At 44.4% G+C, this 22,016-nt stretch overlaps 2 protein-coding genes across 5 annotated transcripts in view; one reads left to right on the plus strand and one right to left on the minus strand.

Moving 5' to 3' along the window:
- LOC139406950 (protein disulfide-isomerase A6-like) lies at positions 1-10,888 on the plus strand. 2 transcript variants are annotated; one of them, XM_071150141.1, is made up of 12 exons: positions 1-74; positions 568-709; positions 1,268-1,325; positions 1,673-1,799; positions 2,090-2,196; positions 3,247-3,498; positions 3,727-3,867; positions 8,369-8,453; positions 8,613-8,685; positions 8,914-9,072; positions 9,356-9,452; positions 9,838-10,888. In XM_071150141.1, the coding sequence occupies exons 1-12, from the start codon at positions 59-61 to the stop codon at positions 9,907-9,909; spliced, it is 1,329 nt and encodes a 442-aa protein (XP_071006242.1). In that variant the 5' UTR covers positions 1-58; the 3' UTR covers positions 9,910-10,888. The 2 variants fall into 2 exon arrangements, with proteins under 2 accessions (XP_071006242.1, XP_071006243.1); XM_071150142.1 differs by having other exon boundaries at positions 26-332.
- The window catches only part of LOC139406951 (hippocalcin-like protein 1), a 22,968-nt gene continuing 11,750 nt past the window's right edge, over positions 10,799-22,016 (minus strand). For 2 of the 3 annotated variants that reach the window (XM_071150144.1, XM_071150145.1), the window contains exons 3-4: positions 21,909-22,014; positions 10,799-12,263 (exon numbers count right to left, since the gene is read on the minus strand). In XM_071150144.1, coding sequence (XP_071006245.1) covers positions 12,172-12,263; positions 21,909-22,014 — 198 coding nt within the window. In that variant the 3' untranslated portion in view covers positions 10,799-12,171. The remainder of the gene's footprint in view (positions 12,264-21,908; positions 22,015-22,016) is intronic. The other variant, XR_011634044.1, reaches the window with a different exon arrangement.

Below are 22,016 nucleotides of genomic sequence, written 5' to 3' on the forward strand. Positions count from 1 at the left end.
GTCGCCCTCTCTTCTAGCGCTGCGCATGACAAGAAATTAGAGAGGTGCACAGGGAACCATGAGACTTTTACTTGGTAAGAAAGTCTAAACAGCTTGTGTTCGGATGTTTTTGTATTATAACTAGGTTAATATCATGGTGGCCATAATACGATGTGTGCAAGATTGCTTACGTTAGCTAGCTATTGAATCAGGTTACAGTTTGCTTCACTGTAGCTAACCATATGAATGTTCGTGGCCTTGTAAACGAACTAACAGTAATGACAGCTACAGGATGGCTTAAAAGACGACCAGCAAAATGAATACCCGATGACGGCTCAAACAGCTCCTGTATTGTAAGCTAACTAACTAGTTAAATAGTTATTTGCAGTTTGGCTTGATGTGCCAACTTTTGTAGCGCTAGCTACCTATGCTAACTAACTAGCTAGCTAGCTAGATAGATAGATACTTATTTTTTTCTGCTGAACTGTAGACAATGGAATTGTGCTGTTGTGTTAGTTTGCTTATGTATGCAATATGACAATGTGAACAGACGCATCTCACATTCAGCTCCTTCCTATTTCCCACCAGCTCTGTTGGGGTGTTCCCTGGTCTTTATGGTCCAAGGCTTCTACTCTGCTAGCGATGATGTGGTTGAACTCAACCCCTCCAACTTCAACCGGGAGGTTCTTCAGAGCGACAGCCTATGGCTCATCGAATTTTACGCACCTTGGTGAGTGGTCAAGTCTTCCCTGGGCCCAATGAAATACTGAGAACTTGCTCGAGAGTGAAATTGTCACCAAGCAGTAGTTAGTGTTGTACGTAATCTCCTTATCCCAATATCCTGTCAAGTAGGGACAACCAAAACTGTAGACCTGGGGGCGCATTCAGGAGGGTGTAACATTAGAAAATGTTTAGATAGAAATGTCTGGTGTAGAATGGATTACATTGTCTGTCAGGCAGAATAGGGAATTGTGTCAATTACATTTCTGCAGCTTTCTGATCACGGCACCTCACTAAATACCCCCCAGTTTATAGGGGTCAATTATGACAATGATAAAGAAGTTGATATATTAGTAAACCCATATTCCCTTTGACATGATCTTGAAGCCACTGCACGCATCCTGTCTCAACAAACATCTGTTGCAGGTCTATGCAAAACCAGAATTACTCACTATCCCTCCGATTGTTATGAAACTCGTTGCATGGGATTTGTGTAGACTTCACTTTGTCGATTTATATCAGGCTGTGTGTAGTCTGGTGCCTCAGACTTAACTGTTTCTCTCCACAGGTGTGGCCACTGCCAGAGTCTGACTGCTGACTGGAAGAAAACAGCTACAGCCTTGAAGGTAAACTGCACATTTGTTATTGCAGTGTTATGACACTGTCTTTTGGTTTAATTACACCAAAATGAGATCAACTTAAGATGTTTTATTACAGTGCTATGTCACTAGAGACACAGACTGCACATTACTACAGTGAATTCCACATACAGTGATCACAGCTGTGCAGGACAATTTGATCACTATAACTGAATTCACAATAAACGGAGTGTACCTTTTCATGACAACTTTGTGAGATTGCTATTGCCTGGGTGTATATCTTTCTAGTTTTGAGTACAAAACAATTGGAACTCACTAGCACTCTATGAGCTATACCAATGACAGTAACCTCTCGCTTTTTTCTCTTCCCTCAGGGGATCGTTAAAGTCGGTGCGGTGGACGCCGACCAGCACAACTCCCTGGGTGGTCAGTACAGTGTCAAAGGCTTCCCCACCATCAAGATCTTTGGTGCCAATAAGAACAAGCCCGACGATTACCAAGGTACGTCTAATAGCTTTTCAATTAAAAAATAAATACATCTGCATTTCTTATTGGTTCAGGTAGTCCCTCCCTGTTTCAGTCCCATTTTCTTCCTTTTTGTGCCTAATGAACACAACCCTGGGTTTGTATTCATTAGTGCACACCCATAGCAAAAGGTTTTGCAATGGAAAACAAAAATGAGTTCAGTTTATCATCCCTATTTTGGTTTTTATTTTGGTGTCTAGTGTAGTGGTTTCCAAACTGTGGGGCGTTTAGGAAACTGGTGTTAATAATCTTTCTCCCTCCCTCAGGTGGGCGCAATAGCCAGGCCATTGTGGACGGGGCCCTGAATGCTCTTCACACTCTGGTGAAGGACAGGATGAGTGGCAGGTCGGGTGGCTCTGACTACAGTAGACAGGTAACTACTACTTACACCTAGGCTGGGTCATGTTAAGTAGGAAGAAAATGTTTAGAAATGGGGAGTTACTATCTGATCTCGTCCAATAATAACAATTGTTTTTTTCCGTTACAAAACGTTTTGCTACGTTGTACCCTATTGCACATGACTCCAGTGTCCTACAACATTTAGCCACCTGTTGAAAGAATTTTAAAATGACAGTGTGGGTTTTAAGAATCATGTCAAGTCTCTTTTTGTTGAAACATACAGTGCCCTCTGTAATTATTTGGACAGTGATACATGTGTTGTTTTGGCTCTGCACTTCAGATTTGAAATGATACAATGACTATGAGGGTAAAGTGCAGAATGTCAGCTTTAATTTGAGGGTATTTTCATCCATATCGGATGAACTGTATAGAAATTAAAGCACTGTCCCCCCCGTCCCCCCCATTGTTTTTAGGGGACCAAAAGTATTGAGACAAATTCACTTATTGGTATTGTAGTAGTCCGATTTTGATATTTGGTCCCATATTCCTAGCACACAATGATTACAGCAGGCTTGTGACTCTACACACTTTTTTGTGCCAAAGGAAAGGAATGGTAAATAATGTGTCATTTTGGAGTCACTATTATTGTAAATAAGAATAGATGTTTCTAAACAACCAAAACAAACAGCAAATGCATTTAACGAGATTGTAGAGTCAGTCACAAGCTTGATGTAATTGTTGCGTGCTAGGAATATGGGACCAAATACTACACTTTTGACTACTTTAATACACATATTTGAATTTGTCCCAATTCTTTTGTTCCCCTAAAATTGGGGGATTATGTACAAAAAGTTCTGTAATTTCTAAATGATTCACCTGTATATGGATGAAAATACCCTCAAATCAAAGCTGACAGTCTGTACTTTAACCTCAGTCATTGTGTCAGTTGAAATCCAAAGTGCTGGAGTACAGAGCCAAAACAACAACAACGTGTCCCTGTCCCAATAATTACGGAAGGCACTGTATATTTTGAGTGTAAGCGGTGCGTCTAAGTTAACGTATCTTCGTGGTTGTTTTTCTCTAGAGTGGTGGTGGTGGCGGCGGCGGCAGTAAGAAAGATGTTGTGGAGCTGACCGACGACAACTTTGACCGGCTGGTTCTAAACAGTGGTGAAGTGTGGCTAGTGGAGTTCTTTGCCCCCTGGTGTGGCCACTGCAAGAGCCTGGAGCCTGAGTGGGCGGCTGCAGCCTCGGCCGTCAAGGAGCAGACCAAGGACAAGGTCCACCTTGGAGCAGTGGATGCCACCGTGCACCAAGGTCTGGCCAGCCGCTATGGGGTGAGCAGAAAACACCCACCAAAACATCACAACAGTCAGATACTATCAGTGTAGCCTCACCACTGATGAGCCGTGCACCACTGTCTGTTCATCTGTACACAACAGCAGAAAGTTTAGGAATCACGTTTGCCTATTCATGACATCTCTATCGGCAATGTTCCACCAAGTTTGCCAACTGAACGTGGCCATGGACTGAGGTTTGTCCTGTTTCTCTCTCCGTATCTGCAGATCCGTGGATTTCCCACCATTAAGATCTTCAAGAAAGGGGAGGAGCCTGAGGACTACCAGGGGGGAAGGACCCGAGGTGACATCATTGCCGGGGCTCTGGACCTGTTCTCCGACAATGCAGCTCCTCCGGAGCTGCTCGAGGTCCGTGTCTGCGAGTCCGTGTCTGCATGTACAATAAGATAATTTATTCTGATGGAGAGCATGAAAACAAATTGTAAATGTTTTTTTTCATTCCTCCACAATTTCGTGATTATGATCTCGTCTCATCGCTGCAACTCTCCAATGGGCTCGGTAGAGGCGAGGGTCGAGTTATGCGTCCTCCGAAAAAACATGACCCACCAAACTGCGCTTCTTTACTTGTTATGGCTGCAATCCCGATATCGGGATAAGTGTCATCAACAACCGCTGAATAGCAGTATTACTACAAATATTTATATTCATGAAATCACTAGTGCAATATAGGAAAACACAGCTTAGCCTTTTGTTAATCCACCTGTCGTGTCAGATTTTGAAATTATGCTTTTCAGCGAAAGCAATCCAAGCGTTTGTGTAAATTTATTGATCGCACTACAAAACATTAAGTACACTTAGCATCAGGAAGCTTGGTCGCGAAAATTAGAAAAGCAATCAAATTAATCGTTTACCTTTGATCTTCGGATGTTTTCACTCACGAGACTCCCAGTTACACAACAAATATTCAGTTTGTTCCATAAAGATGATTTTAATATCCAAAATACCTCCGTTTGTTTGTCGCGTTATGTTCAGAAATCCACAGGAAAGAGCGGTCACGACAACGCAGACGAAAATTCCAAATAGTTTCCATAATGTCCACAAACATGTCAAACGTTTTTTATAGTCAATCCTCATGTTGTTTTTAAAATATATAATCGATAATATATCAACCGCAAATGTCTTTCACAGTAGGAGAGGGGAAAACAATGGCTTTCCAAAACTCATGTGACCATTTGACGCGTTGTTATCGTTCTGGCTCACTTTTCAAAATAAAAGCCTGAAACTGTCTGAAGACTGACACCTTGAGGAAGCGATAGGAAAAGGAATCTGGTTCATATCCCTTTAAATCCAGCAGAGGCTATGGAACATGGAGTTTTCAAAATAGAAGCCACTTCCTGTTTTGATTTTCCTCAGGGTTTCGCCTGCAATATCAGTTCTGTTATACTCACAGACAATATTTTGACAGTTTTGGAAACTTTTGTGTTTTCTATCCAATACTAATAATAATATGCATATATTAGCAACTGAGACTGAGGAGCTGGTCGTTTACAATGGGCACCTTTTCATCCAAGCTACTCAATACTGCCCCTGCAGCCATAAAAGGTTATCTCGCTTAACCCGGAAGCCTGCTTCACCAATGTATCAGAGAAAACAACTGACGACCGAAGTCAGCCTGCACGCGCACTGCCCACCACAAGGCGTCGCTAGAGTGCGATGAGCCAAGTAAAGCCCCCGGCACCTGTCTAAGGATCATGCTTTTTAATTTCTTGATATACCACAACTGTCAGGTGGATGGTTTATCTTGGCAAAGGAGTAATTATCACTAACAGGGATGTAAGCACATTGTGTACAATGCTTTTTGCGCATTCAGAACATTTCTGGGATCTTTAATTTCAGCTCATGAAACATGGGATCAACACTTTACATGTTGCATTTATATTATTGTTCAGTATATAAATCTAAACACGAGGCCTTTAGGCTATGCCTACGCTGCGTTGTATGCCATTGCCTCATGAGTAAATTCTGAGCTGAAAACATTGTAGGGTATTCTGTTAAAACAACTACAGCCTATGCGCACGTTGTAATCAAAATTGTAATCTTAATTGGTGATTTCAAAGTATTCTTTTGTGAGGTGCAACCGGGACCAGTAGATGGTGGGATCGATAAACCAGAATTGGAGAGGATCCTACATAATTGTTTAAATCTCCATATTTGGGAACATATATTTTTTAGGGGGTATATCAGCTTTAATATTGCAGATTGTGCCTTCCATTAATGTCATTTTCTGCATCATTCCCAATCCCCCATATTTAAAAAAAATAAAAATAGATTGTCCTTTATTTTCCCTTAGCCCTACCACCCTTTTGGGAACATTTTGGCTGCACAGTCGATTACAATGGCGATGGACAGAGTTGTAGATAAGATGTTTGTATGTTCTCCACTGTTCAACAAGAATAGCCTATGCAGCTTGTTGTTGTCGCCAATCACAAGTCATCAAAGTGCCACTACAGTCATTTTGTATTATTTATTTTTTTCACCTTTATTTAACCAGGTAGGTCAGTTGAGAACAAGTTCTCATTTACAACTGCGACCTGGCCAAGATAAAGCAAAGCAGTTCGACACATACAACAACAGAGTTACACATGGAATAAACAAACAGACAGTCAATAATACAGTAGAAAAAGTCTATATACAGTGTGTGCAAATGAGGTAGGAAAGGGGAGGTAAGGCAATAAATAGGCCATGGTGGCGACATAATTACAATATAGCAATTAAACACTGGAGTGATAGATTTGCAGAAGATTAATGTGCAGGTAGAGATACTGGGGTGCAAAGTAGCAAGATAAATACAGTATGGGAATGAGGTAGTTATGGCTGTGTACAGGTGCAGTGATCTGTGAGCTGCTCTGGCAGCTGGTGCTTAAAGCTAGTGCGGGAGATATGACTTTCCGGCTTCAGTGATTTTTGCAGTTCGTTCCAGTCATTGGCAGCAGAGAACTGGAAAAAAAGGCGGCCGAAGGAAGAATTGGCTTTGGGGGTGACCAGTGAGATATACCTGCTGGAGTGCGTGAAACGGGTGGGTGCTGCTATGGTGACCAGTGAGCTGAGATAAGGTGGGGCTTTACCTAGCAGAGACTTGTAGATGACCTGCAGCCAGTGGGTTTGGCAACGAGTATGAAACGAGGGCCAGCCAACGAGAGCGGACAGGTCGCAGTGGTGGGTAGTATATGGGGCTTTGGTGACAAAACGGATGGCACTGTGATAGACTCTACTGGAGGCTATTTTGTAAATTACATCGCCGAAGTCGAGGATCGGTAGGATGGTCAGTTTTACGAGGGTATGTTTGGCTGCATGAGTGAAGGATGCGTTGTTGCAAAATAGGAAGCCGATTCTAGATTTAAGTTTGGATTGGAGTTGCTTAATGTGAGTCTGGAAGGAGAGTTTACAGTGTAACCAGACACCTAGGTATTTGTAGTTGTCCACATATTCTAAGTCAGAACCGTTCAGAGTAGTGATGCTGGATGGGTGGGTAGGTGTGGGCAGCGATCGGTTGAAGAGTATGCATTTAGTTTTGCTTGCATTTAAGAGCAGTTGGAGGCCTCGGAAAGAGAGTTGTAATGGCATTGAAGCTCATCTGCAGGTTAGTTAACTTCATTGGGATGGCGGGCAGCATTTTCACTTTTGTATGAAAAGCGTGCCCAGAGTACCTGCTACTCAGTCCCAGATGCTAATATATGCATATTATTAGTAGTATTGGATAGAAAACACTCGGAAGTTTCTAAAACTGTTTGAATGATGTCTGTGAGTATAACAGAACTCATATGGCAGGCAGAAATCTGAGAAAAAATCCAACCAGGAAGTGGGAAATCTGAGGTTTGTAGTTTTTCAACACGGCCCCTATTGAAGACAGTGGGATATTGGTCATCTTGCACTTCCTAACGCTTCCACTAGATGTCAACAGTCTTTCGAATGTTGTTTCAGGCTTCTACTGTGAAGGGGGGCTGAATGAGAGGGGAATGAGTCAGAGGTATGCCAGCAGCCACGAGCTTGTGACGCGCGGTCATGTGAAAGTTACCTCGCGTTCCATTGCTTTTCTACAGACAAAGGAATTCTCCGGTTGGGACATTATTGAAGATTTATGTTAAAAACATCCTAAAGATTGATTCTATACTTCGTTTGATATGTTTCTACGACCAGTAATATAACTTTTTGGACCTTATGTCTGACCTTTCCTCTGGAAACGCACGCGCGTTTGGATTTGTTTACCAAAAGCCCTAACAAAAGGAGGTATATGGACATAAATGATGAACTTTATCAAACATTTTTTGTGGAACTGGGATTCCTGGGAGTGCATTCTGATGAAGATCATCAAAGGTAAGTGAATATTTATAATGCTATGTTGACGACACAACATGTCTATACGGAACTGGTCGTCCTCGGGCCTGTTCGGAACGGGTCTCTATATTGAAAAATGTATTAATACATATTTGTTCTGGTGGGAAAGCCCGACGTCCATTTCGGAACGGGTCCAACTTTTTAAACTTCAAGAGGCCCAATTTAATGACCCCTGTCACAACAGACAATGCCGGTGACTTTGTGAATGATGTCACAATCTGTACTTGGGCCAGAAATAGGGTGCTTTTTAATTTAGCCAAATAAACTACAATTAACTACAATAACTGTTGGAATTTCATTTTTCCGCAGTACCACACCCGAACCGTGACCCCCAGAACATCAAAGTACTGAACTGTGGGTTTGGTGAACCGTTACACCGTTATTGTTTTATGCTCTCCGGATGAAAGTTAATTAGAACAATAACATATTTTAAATGGATGTCTTCTAACTTTGATGTTTAGTGTGTTTTTCTTCTGACAGACAGATTCTGAATGTGTGTGTGTGTGACTCTCAGATCCTTAATGCAGATGTCCTGAAGAAGACCTGCGATGATTACCAGCTCTGTGTCATTGCTGTGCTGCCCCACATACTGGACACAGGTTAGATGGAACTACTCTCTTCAGTTAGTCCCCTGATCACGTTCATGCTTTTATTCTCAGGCTGTTTGATATGGCACGTGGCGTTGTACCTCATGACGGTTCATTGATTTTTGCAATTTTGAATCTGTACAAAACTGTCCCTTTCTTGACTCGTTGCAGGTGCAGCAGGCAGGAATGGCTACCTGGAGGTGATGATGAAGATGGCAGAGAAGTACAAGAAGAAGATGTGGGGGTCAGTATATAGAAAGAGCCTGCATTTGAACACATCACCGACTGATATACAAGTTATTTTATCCTATGTTAGTACTCAATAGGATTTGTGGATTAGCCAATGCAGTTGATCTCAAACGCACACAACTGTCTGTGAATGATTTTGATCTCTGACTGTGGATGAATTAATTTAACCCAGTATAAATTCATCCATTTAGTTTGATTAGCAATGCAAGTCTTCTCTCTCTAGCTGGCTGTGGACTGAGGCTGGTGTTCAGATGGAGCTTGAGGCATCACTGGGCATTGGAGGGTTCGGCTACCCTGCCATGGCGGCCATCAACGCCCGCAAGATGAAGTTCGCCCTGCTCAAGGGCTCGTTCAGCGAGACTGGCATTCACGAGTTCCTCAGGTAGGGGCGCCCATTTAGTGTTTTACACAGTATAGTATAGACCATGGATGCATCCTAAATGGCAACCTATTCCCTATATAATGCACTACTTTAATAGTGCCTATAACTGGAATAGGGTAACATTTGGGACGTAGCCCATACCCAACCCTCTTCCTGGAGAGCTACTGGGTCACAAAGGCTTTTGCTCCAACTTGATTTAGCTAATTAGGGTCCTGGTGAGCAGCTAATCAGTTGTGGTACAGTATCATTTTAAGGAAATTTCTCTTATTTTTTTTTTTTTTAGGGATCTGTCTGTAGGCCGTGGCTCCACTGCTACCGTCGGGGGCGGGGCTTTGCCTAATATCAACTCTGTCGAAGCCTGGGACGGGAAAGACGGAGAGGTGAGTGGGAGTGGTCAAAGGTCACATGTGATCCTCCGAGGTCCTCGTACCATAATACAGTTTTGGCTGGACTAGGTGATTTGAGCTTTACCCAAGTCTTGCCTCGGGCCAGTTCATGACGATGTAACGTTACAGAACATCCAGATAGAGATAGTGTAGAACCAATAAGATGTCCAAGAGAATAGTTTCACCCCACTGAATACACCACAGGGTCTTATTCATTTGTGCACATCATTGGGAATATTTGGGAACAGAATAAGTTGTGCAAAAAAGTTAACCTCTCCCAGTTTTGGTTCGCTTTCTTACGTTTGGTTTCTAATGAATATGTTATATTGTTTGCCTGCCCAGTCCTCGATCCTCTCTCTCTCTCCTCTTTTATCCCCAGCTTCCCGTGGAGGATGACTACGACCTGAGTGACGTGGACCTAGACGACAACTTTGGCAAGGACGAGTTGTGAGCCCAGCGTTCCGGTTTGACGACATCTTGTCTGTCTGGTCTACCTCGGCATGGCCAGTCTCTCCTCTCCCGTGGAGCAAGTTGGGAGACTGGGTCGCCCCGTTACTGAAATACCCCAGAAGATAAAATACATTTAAGAGAGTGTGGCCCTGTTGAAAAATGCATTCTTCCCTCTGTTTCCTTCAGGTTAACACAGATCTATAAGCGATTAGAGAGGTGTTAGGAAGCTTACCACCTGTTTACTTTTATCAGTCCAACAAATTCAGATCTGTGAGTACTTCAAAGAAGGTTGGAAAGACGCAAGGATGCATTGCTGAAGTAATTGAACCACAGGAGGCTGCTGAGGGGAGGTTGGCTCATAATAATAGCTGTAACGTTACAACCATGTGTTTGAGTTCGATACCATTCGACTTCTAACGTTCCAACCATTACTGTGAACCCGTCCTCCCCAAGTTAGATGCCACCAACCTCCTGTGAATTGAACAGGGTCAGAAAGTCACCTGCAGCTTCTCACATCGGCCGAGTTCCACTGCTTAGATATTGCAACGCCTGGATAGGTAAAATACTTATGAGCTGTCGATGTCTGTAAGACTCCGCCTCACAGACCTGCTGAATATTAGTCACTGCGTTAATTATGCAGGCCCTACCTTTTTGGAAAGAGTGGAGGCGTTTTCTGGATATGGCTGTCCAGTTGGAACATTCCTTTCTGCAACCGTCCCCTCTTCCTTGTTTTGCCACTCTGACGTCAAGCTAATCAGACATGGTTGTATTCGATTTCACTTTCATGCCCGGCCTGATGTGACTATATATATTTGGGGGATTTAGTTGTCGTATTTTTATTTTATTCTGTCGGTGTCTGTGCAGGACAAAGGGCAATACCGTGGGACTTCTTTTTTTTCTTATAAAACTTTATTTAGATTGTGTGAAAACAAAATTACATTTTTGTTACAAAATAAAAAGAGAATACTGTTTCATCATTATTTATGTATGTGTATTCTGTGTTGTGAAATGACCAGCTTCACTGTCAATGTAATTTTAGCTAGGAACACAAAATAATTGAGTTTCTCACTTTAACAATGTACCATTGCTGTAGCACAGGTATTCTGAAAAATACATTTTTATGGCCCCCAACTGTACTGGTAGTTCCAGTGTATTAAAACCAGTATGTTGTCATCTTTTGCAGATACTGGTTTGTTTAACTCCACAGGGATAGAGGTCATTCACAGCCATGGCCGTAGTGAATCTCTAACCCTGAAACTAGACTGCAAAGGTTGCATATGTTTTTCGGACTTTAGTCGCCTGTAATGGACACTCTAGCTACAGAAACCATAGAAGCAGCATTTCACCGAGGCTTGTGTTGCATAATCTCTTTACAGTACAAGTCTACTTCTAGCACAAAGACGTGTGTCTGAGAAGTGAACAACTGATAGTTGCTTATGTTTTTTTCCCTCTTCTGATGCTTCTGGTGGAGCAAGCTAAAAACAACGCTAAGGGAACGCACACATTTGCAGTGTAGTCTTCAGGGTGCGTATCCCCAGTGTTTCCTTATTGGAAATTAGTTTATCCTTTGGAGTTAAACAAACCAGTGACTGCAAAAGATGACAAGATACTGGTTTTAGTACACTGGAACTGCCTGTACAGTTGGGGGCAATAAATTAATTTTCGAAATACCTGTACATTGTGAAAAACTCTTGTTCCTAGATAATATTACAATAAGACTCAGGATGGTTAATATACAAAATATTAGTTTTGGTTGATTTCTTACCGTAACACGTCCATAATACATACAAGTGTAATACATTCAGTACAAATATTACGATTATTAAGCACTTCACTTTGACTGAAGTAAAGCAAGTAAAAATAGACCTTAAGCATTTAAACATTTGCAAGGAAATGTAAGAGTCTATCAGTGGTACTGTGGATGCAGAATGGGATGTTTCATAACGGAAAACATTATTCGCTGTAGGAAGCATTTTTCAGACCGCTGCATTGGGATATGGGAAACTGCTAGTTTGGTCTCAGATCTGTTTGCATGGAGTTGACAAGACAGCACAAACAGATCTGGGATCAGGCTAGGGAACTACTGCTAATGTAAACAATAATACATGGAATAATGTATGAGTGTTGTAACGACAACTGAACCTCTTCCACCTCTTTCTTGTGTGAACTGTGGTTGTGTGTGTTGGATGGGGGATGATACAGGGTCCATCTGTCCGCTTTCCTGTGTTCAGGACTGTGTGTGGTTGTCCATTTGTCTTCAGAACTAGCGAGAGGTTCCCTGGTCAGATTGCAGGAGCCGGACGATGGAAGGGTCACTCTTGGCACCTTTGATGAACTCCTCCAGAGAGAGTTTGCCTGCATTCCAGAAGAGACCCCGAGTTAGCAACATACAATAGACTATGGACATCAATCTCATTTTGCATAGCGGCAGGCAGAATATTTTGAACGAGGACACCAGAAATGTCATATAAGAGCCCAAGTGAAATACCCATTCAAGACAATACAGTGGGGCAAAAAAGTATTTAGTCAGCCACCAATTGTGCAAGTTTTCCCACTTAAAAAGATGAGAGAGGCCTGTAATTTTCATCATAGGTACACTTCAACTATGACACAAAATGAGAGAAAGAAATACAGAAAATCACATTGTAGGATTTTTAATGAATTCATTTGCGAATTATGGTGGAAAATAAGCATTTGGTCACCTACAAACAAGCAAGATTTCTGGCTCTCACAGACCTGTAACTTCTTCACAAAATGATCACAAGAACAGTGAGCAAAAATCCCAGAACCACACGGGGGGACCTAGTGAATGACCTGCAGAGAGCTGGGACCAAAGTAACAAAGCCTACCATCAGCAAGGGCATTGAAGATGAAACGTGGCTGGGTCTTTCAGCATGACAATGATCCCAAACACACGAAGGAGTGGCTTCGTAAGAAGGATTTCAAGGTCCTGGAGCGGCCTAGCCAGTCTCCAGATCTCAACCCCATAGAAAATCTTTGGAAGGAGTTGAAAGTCTGTGTTGCCCAGCAACAGCCCCAAAACATCACTGCTCTAGAGGAGATCTGCATGGAGGAATGGGCCAAAATACCAGCAACAGTGTGTGAAAACGTTGTGTAGACTTTCAGAAGACGTTTGACCTCTGTCATTGCCAACAAAGGGTATATAACAAAGTATTGAGAAACTTTTGTTATTGACCAAATACTTATTGTCCACCATAATTTGCAAATAAATTCATAAAAAATCCTACAATGTGATTTTCTGGAGAATTTTTTTTAGCCTTTTGTCTGTCATAGTTGAGTTGTACCTATGATGAAAATTACAGGCCTCTCATCTTTTTAAGTGGGAGAACTTGCACAATTGGTGGCTGACTAAATACTTTTTTGCCCCACTGTATAGGCTTGGAGTTTTGACAGTGGACTCAAGTTTACACTGTAAATTCAGTGCCACTAAGTTCCAGCTCGGGAATAACGGGTAATAACTATGTATTTACTAGGTAATTAGCTAGTACACCTTGAGTGGCCTAGTTACAGGATGCACCGGAGCTCCATTGAGTCTCATAGCTAAGGGTCTGAATACTTATGTAAATAAGCTATCTGTTTTTTATTTTTAATACATTTCCAAACATTTCTAAAAACCTGTTTACGCTTTGTCATTATGGGGTGTTGTGTGTAGATTTGAGGAACATGTTTAATCAATTTTAGAATAAGGCTGTAACGTAACAAAAACTGGAAAAAGAGAAGGCGTCTGAATACTTTCCAAATGCACTGTATGTCCTTGTAAAATGACACAAAATTGCTATGGCGTGACAAAGCCCAGTTGACATTATTAGCTTTATGCTAACCAAATGTAGCTTTCCTAAATGCTAGCTAGCTCTAGGCAAGTGGGTTTCAGGTACTGTTAGCTTAGAAGGTTTAGAAGGTAATGGTTGTAGCATTGTTTAGCACAGGCCTCCAGTCATTTGTAGCTTTTGAAAATTGACACACTATATACAGTGGGGAGAACAAGTATTTGAAAAACTGCCGATTTTGCAGGTTTTCCTTCTTACAAAGCATGTAGAGGTCTGTAATTTTTTATCATAGGTACACTTCAACTGTGTGTGACGGAATCTAAAACAAAAATCACATTGTATGATTTTTAAGTAATTCATTTGCATTTTATTGCATGACATAAGTATTTGATCACCTACCAACCAGTAAGAATTCCAGCTCTCAAAGACCTGTTAGTTTTTCTTTAAGAATCCCTCCTATTCTCCACTCATTACCTGTATTAACTGCACCTGTTTGAACTCGTTACCTGTATAAAAGACACCTGTCCACACACTCAATCAAACAGACTCCAACCTCTCCACAATGACCAAGACCAGGGAGCTGTGTAAGGACATCAGGGATAAAATTGTAGACCTGCACAAGGCTGGGATGGGCTACAGGACAATAGGCAAGCAGCTTGGTGAGAAGGCAACAACTGTTGGCGCAATTATTAGAAAATGGAAGAAGTTCAAGATGACGGTCAATCACCCTCGGTCTGGGGCTCCATGCAAGATCTCACCTCTTGGGGCATCAATGATCATGAGGAAGGTGAGGGATCAGCCCAGAACTACACGGCAGGACCTGGTCAATGACCTGAAGAGAGCTGGGACCACAGTCTCAAAGAAAACCATTAGTAACAAACTACGCCGTCATGGATTAAAATCCTGCAGCGCACGCAAGGTCCCCCTGCTCAAGCCAGCGCATGTCCAGGCCTGTCTGAAGTTTGCCAATGACCATCTGGATGATCCAGAGGAGGAATGGGAGAAGGTCATGTGGTCTGATGAGACAAAAATATAGCTTTTTGGTTTAAACTCCACTCGCTGTGTTTGGAGGAAGAAGAAGGATGAGTACAACCCCAAGAACATCATCCCAACCGTGAAGCATGGAGGTGGAAACATTCTTTTGGGATGCTTTTCTGCAAAGGGGACAGGACGACTGCACCATATTGAGGGGAGGATGGATGGGGCCATGTATCGCGAGATCTTGGCCAACAACCTCCTTCCCTCAGTAAGAGCATTGAAGATGGGTCGTGGCTGGGTCTTCCAGCATGACAACGACCCGAAACACACAGCCAGGGCAACTAAGGAGTGGCTCCGTAAGAAGCATCTTAAGGTCCTGGAGTGGCCTAGCCAGTCTCCAGACCTGAACCCAATAGAACATCTTTGGAGGGAGCTGAAATTCCGTATTGCCCAGCAACAGCCCCGAAACCTGAAGGATCTGGAGAAGGTCTGTATGGAGGAGTGGGCCAAAATCCCTGCTGCAGTGTGTGCAAACCTGGTCAAGAACTACAGGAAACGTATGATCTCTGTAATTGCAAACAAAGGTTTCTGTACCAAATATTAAGTTCTGCTTTTCTGATGTATCAAATACTTATGGCATGCAATAAAATGCTAATTAATTACTTTAAAATCATACAATGTGATTTTCTGGATTTGTTGTGCCTATGATACAAAATTACAGACCTCTACATGCTGTGTAAGTAGGAAAACCTGCAAAATCGTCTCCCCACTGTATATATATATATAGAATATAATGTAGCCTCTTGATGGTTTTTACAATGCAAATATATTTTGCTGCTAAATACTACTGATTGAATAACCTCAGATGATATGGAATATTGATTTGATCATTAGTGATAGGTAATATGTGAATGTGTAGATGTATGGCAATAGTTTTTTGAATTTGTGACCTTTATTTGTTATACCGAAATGTGGAATGTAACGACGTAATACTACAATGCAATTGTAATGTGTAATTGATTTTGACAACAAAAATATTTAAAAAAGAGAACAATATTTTAATAAATCTTGGAGAAGGCCTACTATTGAATAACACTACCGTTTCTCTGTCTCATAATTTTATCCTGTTAATTCATGTTTATTATTTGCTGACCACTTCCGAGGTGTGTAACACTTACAGCATGATTATAGCGGGTTTACTAACGTGTTATCTCTAGTAGCTATGTTGACTATGACGTTAGCTAAATATGGCTGTGTGAAGTGTTTAGCGGTTATGATAGGTTTTGCTTGGTCTATTTGTTTTGCCTGGTCACAGACAACTGATGTGTTGTGCACTGAAGTCCACAAGCAAAGAGAAAAGGTGAGAGGAGCAGAGCGTGCAGATGCAAGAAGGAATTATAGAACAAGAAAAGTGATCATGCTGTTTGTATGTGGCTGCCTTGAAAGTGTGTTTGCGTATGATCAGGGGTATATTCATTCCACCAATTCTGTTGAAAAACATTTCTTAAATGGAAGAAAACAGAATGAAATGGGGATAAACTTTAATTTGTCCAATAGAAACTCTCGTTTGCAACTGTAATGATTGCACCCTACATGCAGGCAAGAGTGTGCAAGGTGGTATTGAATGTGTCACTGTCTGTCACCTTGATTACTCCAATTTTTCAATGGCTATAGTTCTTACATGTTTTACGTTTAAGCTGCTTTTGAAAGCAAAAGTCGAATTTAAAACATTATTGGCTTAGCTGAATTAAATGTTCATATTTCCAAGCTAAGACGGGTGGTGTAATTAGCTAAACTAGCAAGTCGTTGTTTGGTTAACAAGGCAACTGTCACGAATACCACCGAAGGTGGCTCCCCTTCCTGCTCGGGTGGCGCTCGGCGGTCGTCGTCGCCGGTCTATTAGCTGCCACTGATCCCTTTTTCCTTTTCGTTTGTTTTTGTCTAATTGTTTTCACCTGTTCCTTGCTGGGGTTTTGGGATGGGTGTTATTTAAGTTCGTTTTGCCCGCTGGTGTTTGTGCGGGCTTGTTGGTTGTTACGTTTGGTGATGTATCGTGTTTTGGTTTTGGGTTTTTCGCTGTCCAGTGTGTGTCTAGGTTTTGGGTTGGTTTAGCGCCAGTGTTTTGGGCATTCCCCCATGTTTTGGACCTGTTACGATTTGAAGGACATTAAAGCGTTTTCTCGTTCATTTCGCTCTCTGCATCGGACTCCTTACTCATTTCACTCACCCGTCGTTACAGAAGCCCGCGCCACCAGATGGAGTCAGCAGGAGCAGCGACCACCCCTCTCCCCACGTTGGAGGAGAGAGTCCTTCAGCATACGTCCATCCTCCATCGCATCGGATCAGCAATAGATCAAATGATGGAGAGGATGGATCGTTGGGAGAGGAGTGGTCTCCCTACTACCCCACCTACCCTCCCACCAGTAACTCTACCATCTCCTCCAGCGGGATCCGGTGCCAGCGCTCTGCGCATCACGCCTCCGAGGGAGTACGATGGAGCGGCGGCGGGGTGTCAGGGATTTCTGCTACAACTAGAGCTCTACCTGGCCACCGTTCGGCTTGCTCCCTCAAACGAGGAGAGCGTGAGTGTCCTCGTCTCCTGCCTGACGGGTAGGGCCCTGGAGTGGGCCAACGGCGTTTGGAACAGGCCCGACTCAGCGAGGGGCCACTACCTGGAGTTCAACCACCGTTTCCGGGCTGTGTTCGATCATCCTCCGGAGGGCCGAGCGGCGGGTGAGAGGTTGTTCCATCTCCGGCAGGGGACGAGGAGCGCGCAGGACTTTGCTTTGGATTTCCGGACTTTGGCCGCTGGGTGGAACGACAGGGCCCTGATAGACCATTATAGGTGTAGCCTAAGAGAGGACGTCCGCAGGGAGCTGGCTTGTCGGGACACTACGCTCAGCTTGGATGAACTGATCGACATGTCTATCCAGCTAGACCATCTGCTGGCTGCTCGCGGACGTTCTGAAAGGGTCCTGTCAGTTCCACAACCTGCCCCCCCCCCCCCCCCCCCCCCGCTCCAATCCCGATGGAGCTAGGAGGGGCTGCGTCTAGGGAGACGGGAGGAGGAGGCTCCTCCTGTACCCATTGTGGCCGGAGAGCGCACACTTCCGGTCGGTGCTGGAGGAGTCCATCTGGGAGTCGAGAGGGCAGGCGGAACACTCCTCGGTCACCCCAGGTGAGTCAGCACCACACTCTCCCAGAGCTTCCTGTTGGACACATGTTTTTGTTAATCTGTTTCCTTAAGTTTTTCCCCTCTCTCCAGCATAAGGCGCTAGTCGATTCAGGCGCAGCGGGGAATTTTATAGATCGCGTACTCGCTCAGAGGTTGAGGATTCCGTTAGTTAAGGTAGACCCCCCCTTCCCCGTGCACTCCTTAGATAGTCGACCGTTAGGGTCAGGGCTGGTCAGGGAGGCCACAATTCCTCTGGAGATGATTACGCAGGGGGATCATAAGGAACGGATTAGTCTGTTCCTTATCGATTCACCTGCGTTTCCGGTGGTACTGGGGATTCCCTGGCTGGCTATTCACAATCCTAAACTTTCGTGGAGACAGGGAGCTCTCCAGGGGTGGTCTGATGAGTGTTCAGGCAGGTGTTTAGGAGTTTCCATCAGTGCGAAAACGGTGGAGAGTTCAGACCAGGTTTCCACCGTGCGCATTCCTGCTGAGTATGCCGATTTGGCTATCGCCTTCAGTAAGAAGAAGGCGACCCTATTACCACCCCATCGACAGGGGGATTGCGTGATAAACCTCCAGGTAAATGCTGCACTCCCCAGGAGTCACGTGTATCCGTTGTCCCAGGAGGAGACGTTGGCTATGGAGACATATGTCACGGAGGCTCTGGGACAGGGGTACAGTCGGCCCTCCATGTCACCCGTCTACTCTAGTTTCTTTTTCGTGAAGAAAAAGGAGGGTGGTTTGCGTCCGTGTATTGATTATCTAGGTATAAATTCCATCACTGTGGGTTTTAGTTACCCACTACCTCTCATCGCTACAGCGGTGGAATCATTTCACGTGGCGCGATTTTTCACAAAACTGGATCTCAGGAGCGCGTATAATCTGGTGCGTATTCGGGAGGGAGATGAGTGGAAAACCGCATTTAGTACCACATCTGGCCATTATGAGTACCTTGTCATGCTGTACGGGTTAAAGAATGCTCCAGCCATTTTTCAATCCTTCGTTGATGAGATTCTCAGAGACCTGCATGGACAGGGTTTAGTGGTGTATATTGACGACATCTTGATCTACTCCGCTACACGTGCCGAGCATGTGTCTCTGGTGCGCAAGGTTCTTGGGCGACTGCTGGAGCATGACCTGTATGTGAAGGCAGAGAAATGTGAATTTTCCAAACGAGCCGTTTCCTTCCTGGGTTATCGCATTTCCACCTCGGGGGTGGTAATGGAGGGTGATCGCGTCAAGGCCGTGCGTAATTGGCCGACTCCCACCATGGTAAAGGAGGTGCAGCGGTTCTTAGTGTTTGCCAATTACTACCGGAGGTTTATCCGGGGCTTTGGCCAGGTGGCGGCCTCTATTACCTCACTGCTGAAGGGGGGGCCAATGCGTTTGCAGTGGTCAGCAGAGGCGGATGGAGCGTTCCGCCGTGTGAAGGCGCTGTTCACCGAAGCGCCAGTGTTGGCGCATCTGGACCCTTCTTTGGCATTTATAGTTGAGGTGGACGTATCCGAGGCTGGGGTTGGAGCTGTGCTCTCCCAGCGTTCGGGTACGCCACCGAAGCTCCGCCCCTGTGCTTTTTTTTCGAAGAAGCTCGGGCCAGCGGAGCGGAATTATGATGTGGGGGATAGGGAGTTGTTGGCCATGGTTAAGGCTCTGAAGGTGTGGAGACACTGACTTGAGGGGGCTAAGCACCCTTTTCTCATCTGGACTGACCATCGTAACCTGGAGTATATCCGATCAGCTAGGAGACTGAATGCTCGTCAGGCAAGGTGGGCCATGTATTTCACCCGATTTTGTTTTACGATCTCGTATCGACCAGGTTCCCTCAATACTAAGGCCGACGCGCTGTCCCGCCTATACGACACTGATGACCGGTCCATCGATCGTACTCCCATCATTCCGGCTGCCAAGCTGGTAGCACCGGTAGTATGGGAGGTGGACACGGACATCGAGCGGGCACTAAGGGAGGAACCTGCGCCTCCACAGTGCCGGGAGGGTCGTAGGTACGTGCCGCTCGCTGTTCGTGATCAATTGATTCGTTGGGCACATAGTCTACCCTCATCAGGTCACCCGGGTATTTCGAGGACGGTGCGAAGTCTTAAAGGGAAGTACTGGTGGCCTACCTTGGTGAGAGACGTGCGATTCTATGTCTCCTCCTGTTCGGTATGCGCTCAGAGTAAGGCTCCTAGACATTTGCCACGAGGGAAATTATAACCCCTCCCCATTCCACAATGGCCGTGGTCCCATCTATCGGTGGATTTTCTTACGGATCTTCCCCTGTCTCAGGGGAACACGACGATCCTGGTCGTTGTGGATCGGTTCTCTAAGTCCTGCCGTCTTATCCCGTTGCCCGGACTCCCTACGGCCCTGCAGACTGCGGAGGCACTATTCACCCATGTCTTTCGGCACTACGGGGTGCCCGAGGATATCGTTTCTGATCGGGGTTCCCAGTTTACGTCCAGAGTATGGAAGGCGTTTATGGAGCGGCTGGGGGTCTCGGTCAGCCTGACCTCGGGTTATCACCCGGAGAATAATGGGAAGGTGGAGAGAGTGAACCAGGAGGTGGGTAGGTTTCTGCGATCGTATTGCCAGGACCCGCCAGGGGAGTGGGCGAGATACATCCCCTGGGCAGAAATGGCCCAGAATTCACTAAGCCACTCCTCTACCAACATGTCACCGTTTGAGTGCGTGTTGGGGTACCAGCCGGTTCTGGCACCATGGCATCAGAGCCAGACCGAGGCTCCTGCGGTGGAGGAGTGGGTGCAGCGCTCTAAGGAGACCTGGAGAGCCATCCAGGAGTCATTGCGTCAGGCGAGTGGACGGCAGAAGAAGAGCTCTGACCGTCACCGCAGTGAGACCCTGTGTTTGCACCGGGGCACAGGGTCTGGCTCTCGACCCGAAACCTGCCCCTCCGCCTGCCCTGCCGGAAGCTGGGTCCGCAGTGTGTAGGGTCATTTATAGTCCTGAGGAGAATAAACGAGGTGTGTTATCGATTGTTACTCCCTTCGTATTATCGTATTAACCCCTCATTTCATGTGTCTCTCCTCAGGCCGGTGGTAGCTGGTCCCATGCAGGAAAGTGAGGTTCTGGAGGTCCCTCTGCCCCCTCTGTACATCGAAGGACATTAAAGCGTTTCCCCGTTCATTTCGCTCTCTGCATCTGACTCCTCACTCATTTCACTCATCCGTCGTTACAGCAACTAGCTACTGTTGCAATCAAGTAAACTTGCTAGCTACTTCAGTGGATGTTGAACACATTTCTACCTGCAAATGAACACATTTCTAGTGGGAAATGTGTTAAATTATAGCCTGATATGAAAGATAATCAACTCGGGCCTCTTGATTAAAATAAATAATAATAATAAATAAATAAAACAAGCTCAAACTGGGAAACATCGTTTTGAACGATCATCCAACTCGGCAGTCCAAGGGCCCGGTTTCCTAAAAGCATCTTAAGTTCATCGTTATCATTATAGTTCATCGTTAACTATAAGATTGTTTTGGGAAACCAGGCCCTGGTTGTAAACTGTGCTTTGTTTGTCATGTCATAGCAATTGTGTGTCATTTTACAATGACATATATAACTGCTAAGTTATGTTTGTTATGGGGAAGGGATATAATGGTTTAACTATTTCCAGGTAACAACCATGGGCTGGTTGGGATATTTAAAGGGATAAAACGGTAGAACTAAAGAGAAAAAGGTAATGTTGCATTTTCCAGCACTGTTCAGCGTTATTACATAGAACTACCATCTCTGTTTCCAGGTAACAACCATGGGCTGGTTGGGATATTTAAAGGGATAAAACGGTAGAACTAAAGATAAACAGGTAATGTTGCATTTTCCAGCACTGTTCATCGTTATTACATAGAACTACCATCTCTGTTTCCAGGTAACAACCATGGGCTGGTTGGGATTTCAGGAAAGAGGATTGGTTGAAACAACATGGTCACTACTAGTGGTAATTACATAGTTCTTACCTGGTTATTACCAAGATGGAATGTAAATTCTTATGTCACTATAAAAAGTCAAATTAGAGGTTTAAAAACAAACAAGACTCACCATCATTGTCTACATCCATCTGTCTGAAGATCTTATCTGTCCGTTTCTCCGGTGTCGACTCATCTTCTGGCATCTTCATCACTGAGGACACCATCTTGTAAATCGCCT

Source organism: Oncorhynchus clarkii, chromosome 4 (genome assembly GCF_045791955.1).
Source record: "Oncorhynchus clarkii lewisi isolate Uvic-CL-2024 chromosome 4, UVic_Ocla_1.0, whole genome shotgun sequence".
In the NCBI taxonomy this organism is placed as follows: domain Eukaryota; kingdom Metazoa; phylum Chordata; class Actinopteri; order Salmoniformes; family Salmonidae; genus Oncorhynchus; species Oncorhynchus clarkii.